The sequence below is a fragment of the Lynx canadensis genome, chromosome D4 (genome assembly GCF_007474595.2).
Source record: "Lynx canadensis isolate LIC74 chromosome D4, mLynCan4.pri.v2, whole genome shotgun sequence".
NCBI lineage: Eukaryota > Metazoa > Chordata > Mammalia > Carnivora > Felidae > Lynx > Lynx canadensis.
This window is the reverse complement of record NC_044315.2, coordinates 81,860,653-81,874,217: the sequence shown is the minus strand read 5'-3', so window position 1 is coordinate 81,874,217 and position 13,565 is coordinate 81,860,653. Positions and strand designations below refer to the sequence as shown.

Genomic DNA, 13,565 nt, shown 5'->3' with positions numbered 1-13,565 from the left:
CATCTTGTACCTACCTCTAAACTTTAGGAAACATGAATCATTATCTATAACCCTAAATAAATCTTGAATTAAGACCCAAGACATGTCAATTTGATAAAATACTCTTCTCATGTCTAACTCTCCTTTAGTTCTGAGCCTAGATTAACTGCAATAATAACTTTAGACCGTGACTTAAATTTATCACAAATCTTATTTGCATATCAACTTATCTAACAGATCTTTTGATACAGACTCTAACCCAAATGTAATCTAGCAATAAAAATGAAACCTGAACTCCAATATTAATTAGTCTTATACTCCAAAACTAACTCTCAACCATTTTCTCTCTCTCTCTCTCTCTCTCTCTCTCTCTCTCTTTAAAGTAGGCTCAATGCCCAGTGTGGAGCCCAATGCAGGGCTTGAACTCATAACCCTGAGATCAGGACCTGAGCTGAGATCAAGAGTCAGACGCTCAACCGACTGAGCCACCCAGGTGCCCCAATCCTTAACAATTTCTAATAAGAGCTCAAGTTTATTCAGACTCTGACTCCTAAATTTATGCCAAACCTACTACTAATGAAAATCAACCCAAATCCTATAATGTATGTAACTTTAATTCAATCCTAGATTTCTCTGATTGCTTTTAAATTCCAAACCTACCTCTGGGTCTATCCTTACCCTAATCAAAGTCTTAGACACAATCAGAACCCTAATCCTAACTCTATTCTAACCACACTGGTAATTCTGACTCTTTCCTAACTTCATCATATGTCTGAACTAAAGTGACTTCAGTCCTACCTGTGTCACAAATCTGATTGGAAGCCAGATTCTAACCTAACTGTTGGGATTTTAGGAATGAGCTTGTGTTTGTTCCTGTGCTGTTCAGCCACTTCCCTGAGAGTTGGAATACAGAGGCCAGTAGGGAGGGGGTATCTCACCAGATTCAGTACCATACTTTGGCATGAGCATCTGAAGATGCTCTCTTGGGGTCAAAGAGGCCAACAGCAGACTCACTGCTCATGAAGAACATTAAAAGGACAAGAATCTAGGAACACTTGGAGGCAACACAGTTTTTACCTGGTGTGTCTGGGAATCAGCCTTCTAGAAGTGCAAGTGGCAAATGCATCCAATAAGTTCACCTGGTAATCTCTAGGGACTCAAGTTGTGAACACTGAGGAACCTAAGAGAGCTCAACAGCCACATGAACCTGATCTTGTTAATGTTAATCTAGAACCTGATCTAGTTCTAGATTAACCCCCTAGGGAGATTCTTGCCTCCTGGCTGTAAAGCTTCCTTTTCTCCCCCTTTCCAGTCCCTTAAACAATGACAAGAGACACCCAAGCCACAAGTTCATCTATCTTTGCCCAGAGTGGCAGGGGCCAGAAACTGTCCTCTTATCTTGTCATAGTCCCAACCAAGCTCCTCAGACTTCTCATTCGTGCTCCGGACCTGGACGGCGGAATCGGCTCCAGGTTCTTCTGACTGCCTCCTTGACCTCCTTGTTGCGGAGGCTGTAGATGAGAGGGTTGAGAGCTGGGATGACAAGAGTGTAGAACACGGATGCCATCTTGTCAGTGTCCAGGGCATAGCTGGAGCTGGGACGCAGGTACATGAAAGTGAGTGTCCCATACAGCATGGTTACAGCCGTGAGGTGGGAGCCACAGGTAGAGGCTGCTCGCCGACGGCCCTCAGCCGAGGGCATGCGAATCACAGCCCCGGCAATGAAACCATATGACACGACAATAACCAACACCGTGGCTGTCTGGATGAAGCCACAGATGGCAAAGAGGAGGAGCTCATTGAGACTGGTGTCATTGCAGGAGATGGCCAGCAGTGGAGGGATATCACAGAAGAAGCTGTTGATCTCCCGGGAGCGGCAGAAATTCAGGCGGAAGGTGAAAGTCGTGTGGACAATGGCACTCACTGCCCCGCCCAGGCCTGATGCTCCCAGCAAGGCCAGGCATACACGCTGCGACATGGCTGTTGTGTAGAGAAGAGGGTTTCCGATGGCCACGTAGCGGTCATAGGCCATCGCTGCCAACAGGCAACACTCGGCATCAGCCAGCCCTGCGAACACAAACATCTGGAGGGCACAGGCCGTGTAAGGGATGGTGGCGTGGGGCAGCAGTAAGTCCACCAGCATCTTGGGGGCGATGGCTGAGGAATAGCAGGTGTCCAGCAGGGAGAGGTTGGCCAGGAAGAAGTACATAGGTGTGTGGAGCCGGGCATCCACTTGGATTAGCAGCACCATGCCCACGTTTCCCAGCAGGCTCACCAGGTAGACTGGTAGGAAAATCAGGAAGAGGGTCACACGTAGGTCCCAGCGATCCGTGATGCCCAGGAGGATGAATTCAGCAGGGGCCCACGTGAAGTTCTCTGCAGTCATCCTGCTGGACAGAGACTAAGGAGAGGCAAAGCGAGAGGGATGTAAGAGAAAGGTTATGCCCACCATGGAGGAGAAAGCACCAGGAGTCAGGCAGACTTGGGCTTCAGTCCTACCTGTGTCATAAAATTGCTATGTGTCCTTGGACAAGCCATATAACCTCTCCAAACCTTCGTTTTTAACTCTGAGGAGTCACTACAACTTAACTTTCATGAGGGCAGAAATCTTGTTTGTCTTATTCAATTTTGTATTCACAGTACTGAGAACATTGCCTGGCACATAGTAGGTGCTGAACAAATATTTGTTGAATGAACAAATGATGAGTGGGGTGATAGTGTCTGGCCAAGGATGGAAAATTCCATGACTCAATATGCATTCTGCTCTCCAGTTTCCCAAGGAGGAAAAGAGACAATTAAATGAGCAGAGTCTCCTGACCCAAAGGGCCACAAGCTATGGGTCTTGAGGTTCTGGAAGGACATCTTTCCATTGGAGTAGGACCTGGGTGGAGAGAGCACAGTAGTGGTCTGGTATCTTGGGGAGACAGCAAGGAGTGGAAAGAACAGAAGATTTGAATGTATTCCAGGGCCAGGCTGTTCACCTCTCTGAGCCTCAATTTTCTCATCTGTGTAATGAGAAAAAATGGTGCAAGGATTAAATGAGATAATGTGTGTAAAGCATCTATCTCACACGGGGCCTGGTACAGAGTAGGAATTTTCACAAAGTATTGATGAACTGAACTGAGTTAATGCCTTGCCTCAATACTGGAAGGAAGCAACTTTCAGGCAATCGAAAATAGTGTAGTTTCCAGAAAATAGAACACTGCTCCACACTCCCGTGTCTTTGCACTTGTTCCTTGCGTCTGGAAGCATTTCCTCTTTCTCTGTTTGGTGAAGATGACCTCCGATGAAAAGGCTTACCTAATGCACTGAAAGGAAACGAAAATACCCCCTTGTTTGCCCTGGAGCTTCCATCTGTCACAGCATGCCATCACGCCATCCTTCCATTGCACATACTTTTTTTTTTTTTTTTAAATTTTTTTTTTCAACGTTTATTTATTTTTGGGACAGAGAGAGACAGAGCATGAACGGGGGAGGGGCAGAGAGAGAGGGAGACACAGAATCGGAAACAGGCTCCAGGCTCTGAGCCATCAGCCCAGAGCCTGACGCGGGGCTCGAACTCCCGGACCGCGAGATCGTGACCTGGCTGAAGTCGGACGCTTAACCGACTGCGCCACCCAGGCGCCTCTGCACATACTTTTTTATGTGTCTGTCTCTCCTGTGGGCTTGGAGCTCCTTGATTCAATATTCATTCAACCAACATTTATTGGATACTACTACATACCAAGAATGGCTCTGTAATTCGTCTGTGTATCTCCAGGGTCTGGTGTGTAACCGGCGCTCAATAAATACTTGATTGAATGTATAAAATAGTGAAAAGAGTATGAACATAAGCAGTACGTAGACTTGGTTTTGAGTCCACCACTTTCGGGTGTGTAAATCCGAGCAAGTGACTTCACTTCCGTTGGCCTGTTTTCCCCTCGTATATTAGAAAACAGACTATTGCTGTTGGAGGGTCCTAAGAGGCATTAGGTGTGCAGCATGGGGCCAGGGGCTGAGTAAGTGCTCTTTCTCCTTCCTCTGAGAGAAGCTTAGACCTCTGGCACCCACTTGTGCCTGGTAGGGAGGACAGAGTTCTTCCTACAAAGCATAGCTTGGATGAACAAATTTCGTGACGTCACATGTTGGTGAGGTCGTACTGGTGGAAATATAAATTGGGACATTTGAGGGAGAATATGGCAGTTAAAGGCCCACAACTGTGCACATACCCTAGTGTATTAGTCTCCTGCGGATGCTGTAACAAAGAACCACAGACTGGGTGACTCAAACAACAGACATTTATTTCTTGTGATTCTGGAGGCTGGGAAGTCTGAGACCAGTGTGCCAGTGTGGTTGGCTTCTGGTTGGGGCCCTCTTTCTGATTTGCTTCTGGTTGCTTTCATGGCAGATAGAGATAGAGAGCAAGCCGTCTGACCTTTTCTGATAAGGGCACTAATGCCATCATGAGGACCTCACCCTCATGACATCATCTAAACCTAATTACCTCCCGAAGGCTCCACTTCCAAATACACTGGGGATCAGGTATTCCACATATGCATCAGGGAGGACACATTCAGTCCATAACACCTAGTAATCCTTGTTCTTGGTGTTTACTTTCAAAAACTCTCGCACATGTATACAAGGAGATGTGCACAACGGTGTAGGCACTCCTGGACTGTTTGTAATGGCCAAACGTTAACCAAGCCTAAATGTTTACCAGCAGGCTCATGGGAGTTAAACAGGAATGGATTGAACTCATACATATCAATGTGGAGAAATCTCAAAAACATATTGAGGTGAAACATGATTTTCAGAAAAATATACAGATGGATGAAAAAGCACAAAATGATTGTTATGTGTATGTGTATAAACCATACAGCTGATTGTTCCACACAAAGCTGGGATCCCATCTAAAGAGCCCCGGGGCATCTCAGAAGGCTGCCTCACTTTTGCCCCATCCACACATCCAGAACTAACCTTTCTTATCTTTTAAGATTCGGGGTCACTTTTTGCCAGGAAGCTTTATCTCAACACCAAAATGCCCAAACTCATGCTGGAACCCCAGTTCTATAATAGCCCTACTCCATTGTTTTGTAATTACCTAAATGTTTGTCTCTCTCACCTAATCAAGCATTTGGGACTATGCCTAATTCTTCCCTCTATCCTTAGGGATACAGAATTTTAGGGATCTTCCCATCCTTCTTAGTGGGGTCACTGGTGGAGGTAAGACAGCCTTTAGGGGTAGAGAAACCACATGTTTTCCATGAACAAACTCAGCTGACTGGCTGAAGTTCTGCATCCAGAACCCAGTTGGTAGTCAACCCCTTGTGTGTCTCTGCATCCTGCCTGGAAAACAAACAGTACTCACCTTCACAAAGTGAGGAGCAGACCTGCTTCAAGGGCCTCTCCATTTCTCCATCTGTAAAGTGAGGACAATGAAGCTTCAGGACTTTTAAGTTGCTTTGAAATTTTTGAGTGCAAGGATCCCCCAAACTTCAGTTATGTAGCTATTATGGAGTGTGTGGTGTGGTTGCACACGTGCATGTGTGTGTGCATGCACATGCACAAAACATGGAATTAATTCTCCATTAATTTCTGTCACCTTACTGCCCATGAGAACAGTCTAGGGTATCTTTCCTTGAAGGTAAGAAAACTGAGTTCCAAAGAATGGAGGGGATTCATTACAAGATACATAGCCATGAAGGGATAAAGTTGGGGCTTAAACTCACATCTGGCTTCACATCCAATTTCTTTGTCTCCAGGCAGAGACCCCAATTAGATCTCTTAATAGATTACCCAAGCCTATGGTGGCCACTATCCTGTCTCAGTCCTCTCATCTTTATTTTTTTTAATTAAAAAAATGTTTATTTATTTTGAGAGAGAGAGAGAGCGAGCAGGGGAGGGGCAAAGAGAGAGGGAGAGAGAGAAAATCCTAAGCAGGCTCCTTGCCAAGCAAGGACTCGATCCACGAATCCTGATGTGGAACTCAATCTCATGACCATGAGATCATGACCTGAGCCGAAATTAAGAGTTGGACGCTTAACCAACTGAGTCACCCAGATGCCCCAGTCCTGTCATCTTTAGATTGAGCCGATTGGGCCAGATCAGCGGTTCCCAGTCTACCTTGTGGACTTCTGTCATTAGAATTAGTGGTGAAGCTTTGTGTAAAAATATATGGCTGTGCACACTGCCCAGACATTGGGACTCAGTTGATGTAGAGCAGGCCTCTGAAATCTGTACTTGAAAAAAAAAAAAATGTTCCAGGTGGTTCTGCTGTGCTGAATGATTTGGGCCCCCCGGGAAGCAGAGCTTCTCAACCTTGAGTGTGCATAGTAACCACCCAGGGATCTTGGGAAATGAAGACCCTGCCAAGAAGGAGGGTGGTTTCTAATGAACTCCCACTTGATGCTGATGCTGTTAGTTCGGGCACTGTGCTTTAAGTAGCAAGACCTGGGTCATATCGAACAGCATTTTCAGCTCTGACATCTGAAGATTCTAGCTTTCTGGAGGCTTCTTTCCCTGCTGGCTCCTTTCTCTCTGCTGAGCTCTTTGTTCTGACTCATCCTCTCTCTCCAGACCCTGCTATACTCATGCACGTTTAAGTCTGGCAATTCTCAATATGTGGCTTGGCCATTTTCTAGCAAGACCTAGTTCTTAGCTTCTCCCTCCTCAGCACACAGGCATTTGATATGTCTTAGTCCAGACACCAGCCACTCTCCATGTGGTTACTGGGTTGTTAGGACATACCTACAAGGTGGAGGGGAGTGGGGAGATCTTCTAGCAGAGCAGCTCAAGCCAGCTTTTGGGGTTAGAATGGCAGGGGCAGGTAGCAGAGAGTTCCCCACTCCGATGTAGGAACAGGGGGACTTATGCTCTTCTTGGGCCCTGGGATAATGGCCTCTTTCTGTTTTCCTCCCGAGTCCTTCCCTCTCTGCTGTCCTTAGCCTCCATGGAGACTCCCTCTCCACATCCTTTGGGGACTCTCAAAGATACCACAGCTGGTGGCAGGGGAATGCCAGGGATGACTCACTCTTTGGTGCCCAGGGAGGATGGAAAAGTTTGGCTAAGTGGGTCCCCAGGCTCTGTATGCAGAAGACAACTGTGCTACCCAAGGAGAGGGGCCCTTTGACTCACTTGCCCCATCCATTCTTTGGGCTCGATGTTATTTATTATGCTTTATGATCCACACCAATGCAAATTCTTCTTGTGGGTCTTCTAACACTTGACATTGTTCCTCTTGCCTGAAATGTCTGGCGTCTTCCTCCTCTCTCGGAAAAACTATTTTTGTTGCAGAACGAGCTCAGTAACCACCTTCTGCAGGGAGCCTTCCTGCCTCTGCTGCGGGGCCACCATGGCCCTCTGTGTGACTTGGAGATGCAGGTACAAGAGCCTGATTCCAAGACAGATGAGGAAACGTGATTGTGTTTGACGCAGCAGACGGGGAGCAACTCGAGGCCAGGGCCTGCTATGGAGTCAGCTCTCAGGAAGTGAGATCGATGCTCTTGCGGTGGGCACAGGCATAGGTGGTTGCAAAAGCTCCCAGGGTTGAAAGCCACTTGGAATGGAGAATGGATGGAGAACCACTCTCCAAGAGATTGGAATGGGCTGAGCCTGAAGTTAGGGTTGATTCAGCCTGTGTGGACAGATGGCTATGGCTGGGAAGCTGCAACCTGGAATCACCCCATTTCTTTCTTTCTTTTCTTTCTTTCTTTCTTTCTTTCTTTCTTTCTTTCTTTCTTTCTTTCTTTCTTTCCTTCCTTCCTTCCTTCCTTCCTTCCTTCCTTCCTTCCTTCCTTCCTTCCTTCCTTCTCTCCTTCTCTCCTTCCAAAGAGAGCGAGAGAAAGAGCACGAGTGGTAGTGGGGGAGAGAGAGAGAGAGGGAACCTTAAGCAGGCTCCTCACCCAATGTGGAGCCTGATGCGGGGCTCAATCTCACGACTGAGATCATAACCTGAGCCGAAATCTAGAGTCGGGTGCTTAACTGGCTGAGCTGCTCTGGTGCCCCAGGAATCACCCCATTTCTATGGTGTGTGTCTTTCAGTTAACCTGTCATTCTTGTTAGCAGAGTATCTATTAGTTCACCGAGCTAATATTTATTGTACTGTACTATGTTCTGGGCTTAAGTTTAAGATCTTAATGATGAACCCAATAGCCATGCCTTCCCTTTTTTCCCATGAGGCTTGCAGGGAGAAGGTCAGAATTAGCTGAATAAAAACACAGAGGAGAGTGTTTTAGGTGGGAGTGGTGACATGTGCAAAGGCCTGGAGGTGGGAAAGCAAATGGCACATTTGAAGAATTGAAACAAGCCTGTGGGCTTGGAGCTCAGAGAATGATGGGGAGAGAGCTGTGATGAGCCCAGAGAGGTAGGTAGACACCACATATCAGAGTATTTCAGGACAGGCTGAGTATTTATGTATGTATTTTATCCCCAAAGCAATGAGCTGCTACTGAGAAGTTTAAGGAAGGACTGAGACATGGTGAGATTTATATTTTTTAAGTTATTGATTGATTGATTTTGAGACAGAGAGAGAGAAAGTGTGAGCAGGGGAGGGGCTGAGAGAGAGGAGAGAGTGAGATTCTGAAGCAGGCACGCTGCCAGCACAGAGCCCAATGTGGGGCTTGAACTCATGAACCATGAGATCGTGACCTAAGCCAAAGTCGGATGCTTAACCGACTGAGCCCTCCAGGTACCCTGAGATTTACCTTTTCAAAAGATCACTCTGATTGTGGCAAGCAGGAAGTATTGAGGGGAGACCAGTCAGGAGCCTGGTCATGGTCCAGGCTAGAAATGATGGTGATCTGGTAAAGGAAGGGCACGTGTGGGACATGAGAAGGCAAAAATACTAGTGAAGCAGATTAAAGCTCTAGGTGTCTCCCAAGCAAGGCTACCATTTGACTTAGATGTGTCTGTGACTCTAGAAGGTGTGGGTTGGGCACTGTGGCACACAACAGAAGGAGAGTGCCCCTAGAATTTTGGCCCCAGCTCTGGAAGGGGGCAGAAACCCAATAACCCCCCCATAGAGCAACAGCTCCTGGCAGTGTGCTCAATGCTCCTCCAGACAGAGCCACACAAAAAGGAACAGCATGTTGTGTGTGGTAAGAACTTCCCCTTCCTGTCAAGAGGTGGACTGAGAATATGTTCCATCGACCTACCTCTGTCATGGCAAAAAGTCCCAGGTTGACTAAGTGACATGCATGCCTGTTGGTAGCAGAGGAGTACCCTGTTTGCCAGCTCACTGTCTCTAGAAATGCAGGTGCTACTGGGCCCTACTGAGATTTAGATCCCGCAAATGCCCCGTCACTATTCTTGTGTCAGCCCCTGCAGGCTGTAGAAGGAGTAGGCGAAATGCCTGCTGATGCCTTGTGTGCAGTCGGGTCTAGTCAGGACAGCTGGCCCATATGGACTATTCGTCCCAACACTGACAACCATCTGGTTGGAAGCAGGAATGAACTGCAACAGCCTGTGGACTGAACTCAGAGGGGTTTGGCTGGTGATCACTCACGAGTCCTGGCCATTAACCCTTTGCACTAACAGTTGGACTGCTCTAAAGGGGTTAATCCTACGGCTTGGACGATGGGAAGCCAAAGGTTGGATGATCATGACCCTTGTGGGGCCAGGATATGTGGAGACATTTGGGTTCCCCAGCGGGAGCTTGCAGCAGTCCTCACCATCTTTCATGTCACAGCTCATAAGGTGCTGAACCTCTCTGGCAATCAAGAAGCTGATGCCCTACCTGGGGTACCAGCCTTAGCAGCTGGCCCTTCAGTAGACACTGTGGATTGGGTGCATAGAAAGAGTGGCCACCACAGTGCCCAGGGGGCATGGCATATTGCCCAGGATGCCAGATTGCTTACGAAATACAGTGACTTGGCTAATGCAGTAACAGCATGTCGTGTGTGTTCTAAACAACGCCAAGGCAACTGCCAGAGGAGTCTGGGGCCATCTGCCAGAGTTCTTACGTGGTGAGGATTGGTGAGTAGATACATCGGCCCCCTCCATCCCAGTGAGGGTTCTAAATATGCCTTGGTTTGTGTGGACACTCTCTGGTCTACCCCCACCTTTCCACTATCACTGTGTAAGCCAGGCTGCCACACTCAGGGACAGTGTGACCCTTTCTAGGCAACATGTATGGTGTGTGCAGCCAGGTCAGATTCTTAAAGCTGCAGCCACATTAACATCTAAGGATCAGGCCACAAGTGTAATCCTTATACAAGGGAAAAACCTTCCCACCCACATTGCTACTACGGATCTGCTTTTTGGCTTTAGATTTCTGCTACTCCTGTGGTGTCTAATACCTTGATAGAAATACCTGTCTACAGTGAGCTCACTTATATGCCCGGCAAAAGCATTAATCCAGCTGTTGGGTATGTGGGTGGCTGCCCCTCTCTGGCTCGTCAGGATTGCCATGGTGGGTACCACCATTCCAGCAAGTGGGTTTGGAAGGTGCTGAAGCAGCACATTAGGGAAGAACAAGCTAGAACTAGCACTTTGAATTCTTCTGATGTTATCAATACTGATCCAGAAACCTGGCCCCCAGCACATTCTGTCAATAACACTGGGCATGGATATTCTTTTTCTGTCAGTCAAACTATACAGGCAGCCCATCAAACTGCTGACTGGGGAAGGTCCTAAAAGTACCAAACCTCAGAGCCATGGTGGCTGCACTCAGATTTGGGATGGGTTCATGTAGCCTACTCCAGGTTATGGGTATTTGAGCACCCAGGCACAGAACAGAGCAACCACCCAAAACAGAACCAACCAAGTTGCCCCAGGGATATGGGATGGATATCACTGGAACATTCTGTCACATGAAAGGAGAGCAGCTGGCTTGGTACTGACTGGTTGCCCTTTCTAGGTATTTATTGGGTAGCCCCGGAATGGGACCCAGTGGTTGTATGGCAAAAATTTTTAGCCATGGCTTCCACCTGGATGGTTGTTGGGTCAATGCATCCTGAGTTTTCTCTGGGCACAGGGGAGACCCAACCCATGGTAACAAAAATTGCCAATTTCCCTTTCCTCAAGGCCAGAGGGACATACATTTTTTTCTACTGGTAGGATCATCTGGCCTGGAGGACATTATAACAGGTATAGAAGCCCTTACTGAGTTTACCTAATAGGCCTTAAAGGACAATTGGTAACACCTGCCTTTACTTAACATTGAAATGTCTCTAATAAGAAAAGCTGTCCTCCAAAATGGAATGGACTCGGACATTATTACTGCCTTGCAAGGAGACACCTGTACTATTATCTACACAGTGTGTTGTGTGTTCATACCTGATGAGACTGTTAACGTACCTCTTTCTTTTTTTCTTCTCTCTCTCTTTTTTTTTTAATTTGGGTATAGTTGATACACAATGTTACATTAGTTTCAGGAGTACATCATAGTGATACAATGTCTCTATATGGCAATGCTCACCAGGGCAGCCACCATCTGTCTCCATACAACACTGTTAACGGTATCCTTATGTATCATCTTTATTAAATCAGGTGAGGACACAAGTGAATGCTCTGAGTGATCTGACCCCCAACCTAGGGGACTTAATAAATCAGTGGTTCGTATCATGGAGTTCTTGGTGGAGAAAATCGTTACTTATTTCAGGAATCGTCACCCTTAACCTGTGTTTTCTTTGTATCTGCCTATACCGTTGCTATGGTATCTGCTTCCAACGCGGCCAGATAGCCAGCGAGCGAATCGCTTTTACGTGCTAGGGAAGCCCCTTGCAGACTGCTCAGGGCACACTGCAGAAGCGGGGGAAGCGTGAGATTAAGAGCAGCTCACGGGGCGGGGGCGGGGCGTGGACGAGGTCACGGAGAGGATGTGACCTCAGGTTGACCCTGCCCTCGGCACGCCACTCCACCCGCTGTTTCCACAGTGGGAGCCATTTTCAAGGTCTCAGCCTTGAGAGAGCAAGGTGCTGCTGGGATCCTCTGGACGGCAAGGCGACCGAAGCCCTATGAGGCCTCTCTCTGTATAAACTTTTACGCCTCTGGTGGGCAGGTGCGGATATCTACTCGTCTCGTGGCGCCTGAGACAAGACGTGCCTTGTAAGTCCCCTTGCTCGTAAACACTGCCGCCTACCAATCCGGCGTGGCCTGCGTCTTTCCTTGGTTTCTCCTTGTCCTCCACGAAGGCAGGCCAGTTTGCAAACTAGCCGGCGCGGATCCCGTCCCACTCCTCCATGGCAGCCGGGTCTATGTGGGGGTGATATCCCCCCCCCTTTCCTATTCCCCTTGATCTTTCACAAGACTTCTCCCTAATATATTTTTTCCCGTGTCTAATTATTCTCTGCATTTGCGAGACCTGAACTGATATATAGTTCACAGAGTGTTGTCACAATTGTATACCTTTCAGGTTGCTTCCCTTCTTTGGTGATGAATGATGATAGTGTGAACTTTCACGTATGGGCTTTGGCGTGGGCATGTTTTGTTAGACACCTGGGAATGGGATCACCTCCTCACATGGTAACTCTGTGTTTAATTTTTGCAAAAGCATCCTACTGTTTTACAAAGTGGCTGCATTATTTTACGATTTGACTACCAATGTAAGAGGGTTCGCCCTTCTCTCATTCCTGGCCAAGATTTTGGTTTTGCCCCCTTTTTGGAGTATAGCCATTCTGGTGGAAGTGAAGTGTGGTATCTGTTTTGACCTGCACTTTCCTAATGACTCACAACATTGAACATTTTTCATGTGCTGCTTGACCATTTGTGTACGTTATTTGGAGAAATGTCTATTCAAATCTTTTGCCCATTTTAGAATTGGGTTATTTGTCTTAAAAAAATTTTTTTAAGTTTATTTATTTATTTTGAGAGAGACAGAGACAGCATGAGTGGGGCAGGGGCAGCGAGAGAGGGAGAGAGAGAAGCCCAAGCAGGCTCTGTGCTGCCAGCACAAAGCCCGATGTGGGGCTTGAACACACGAAGCTGTGAGATCATGACCTGAGCTGAAACCAAGAGTTGGACGCTTAACTGAGTGAGCCACCCCGGCGCCCCATTGTCTTTTTACTTTTAATGTTTATTTCATTTTTGAGAGACAGAGCATGAGCAGGGGAGGGGCAGAGAGAGAGGGAGACATAGAATCTGAAGCAGGCTCCAGGCTCTGAGCTGTCAGTGCAGAGCCCAACGTGGGGCTCAAACTCACAGACTGCAAGACCATGACCTGAGCTGAAGTCGGGTGCTCAACTGACTGAGCTACCCAGGCGCCCTGGGTTATTTTGTCTTTTTATTGTTAATTGTAAGAGTGCTTTATGTATTCTTAATACAAGTATCAGATATATGATTTGCATATATTTTCTCCATTTCAACGGGTTGTCTGCTTTTTTAATTTCATTGCAGTATAATTGACACACAATGTTACATTAGTTTCAGGTGTGCAGCCTAGTGATTCAACAACTCTATAGTCAAGTGTAGCTACCATCTGTCACCATATAACACTGTTACAATACCATTGACTATGTTCCTTATGCTGTGCCTTTTATTCCTGTGACTCACTCATTCCATAATTAGAAGGCTGAATCTTCCTCTCCCTTTCCCCTATTTTGCCCATCCTCCACACCCTCCCCTCTGATAACCACCAGATTGTTCTTTGTATTTATGAGTCTGTTTCTTTT

General features: G+C 47.1%; 1 protein-coding gene across 1 annotated transcript; it reads right to left on the bottom strand.

Annotated features, from left to right (window-relative positions):
* Positions 1-1,314: 1,314 nt before the first annotated feature.
* LOC115500119 (olfactory receptor 5C1) lies at positions 1,315-2,365 on the bottom strand. Its single transcript, XM_030294461.1, has one exon. It carries the CDS (start codon positions 2,363-2,365, stop codon positions 1,412-1,414), a length of 954 nt encoding a protein of 317 aa, XP_030150321.1. The 3' UTR covers positions 1,315-1,411.
* Between the last annotated feature and the right edge of the window lie 11,200 nt (positions 2,366-13,565).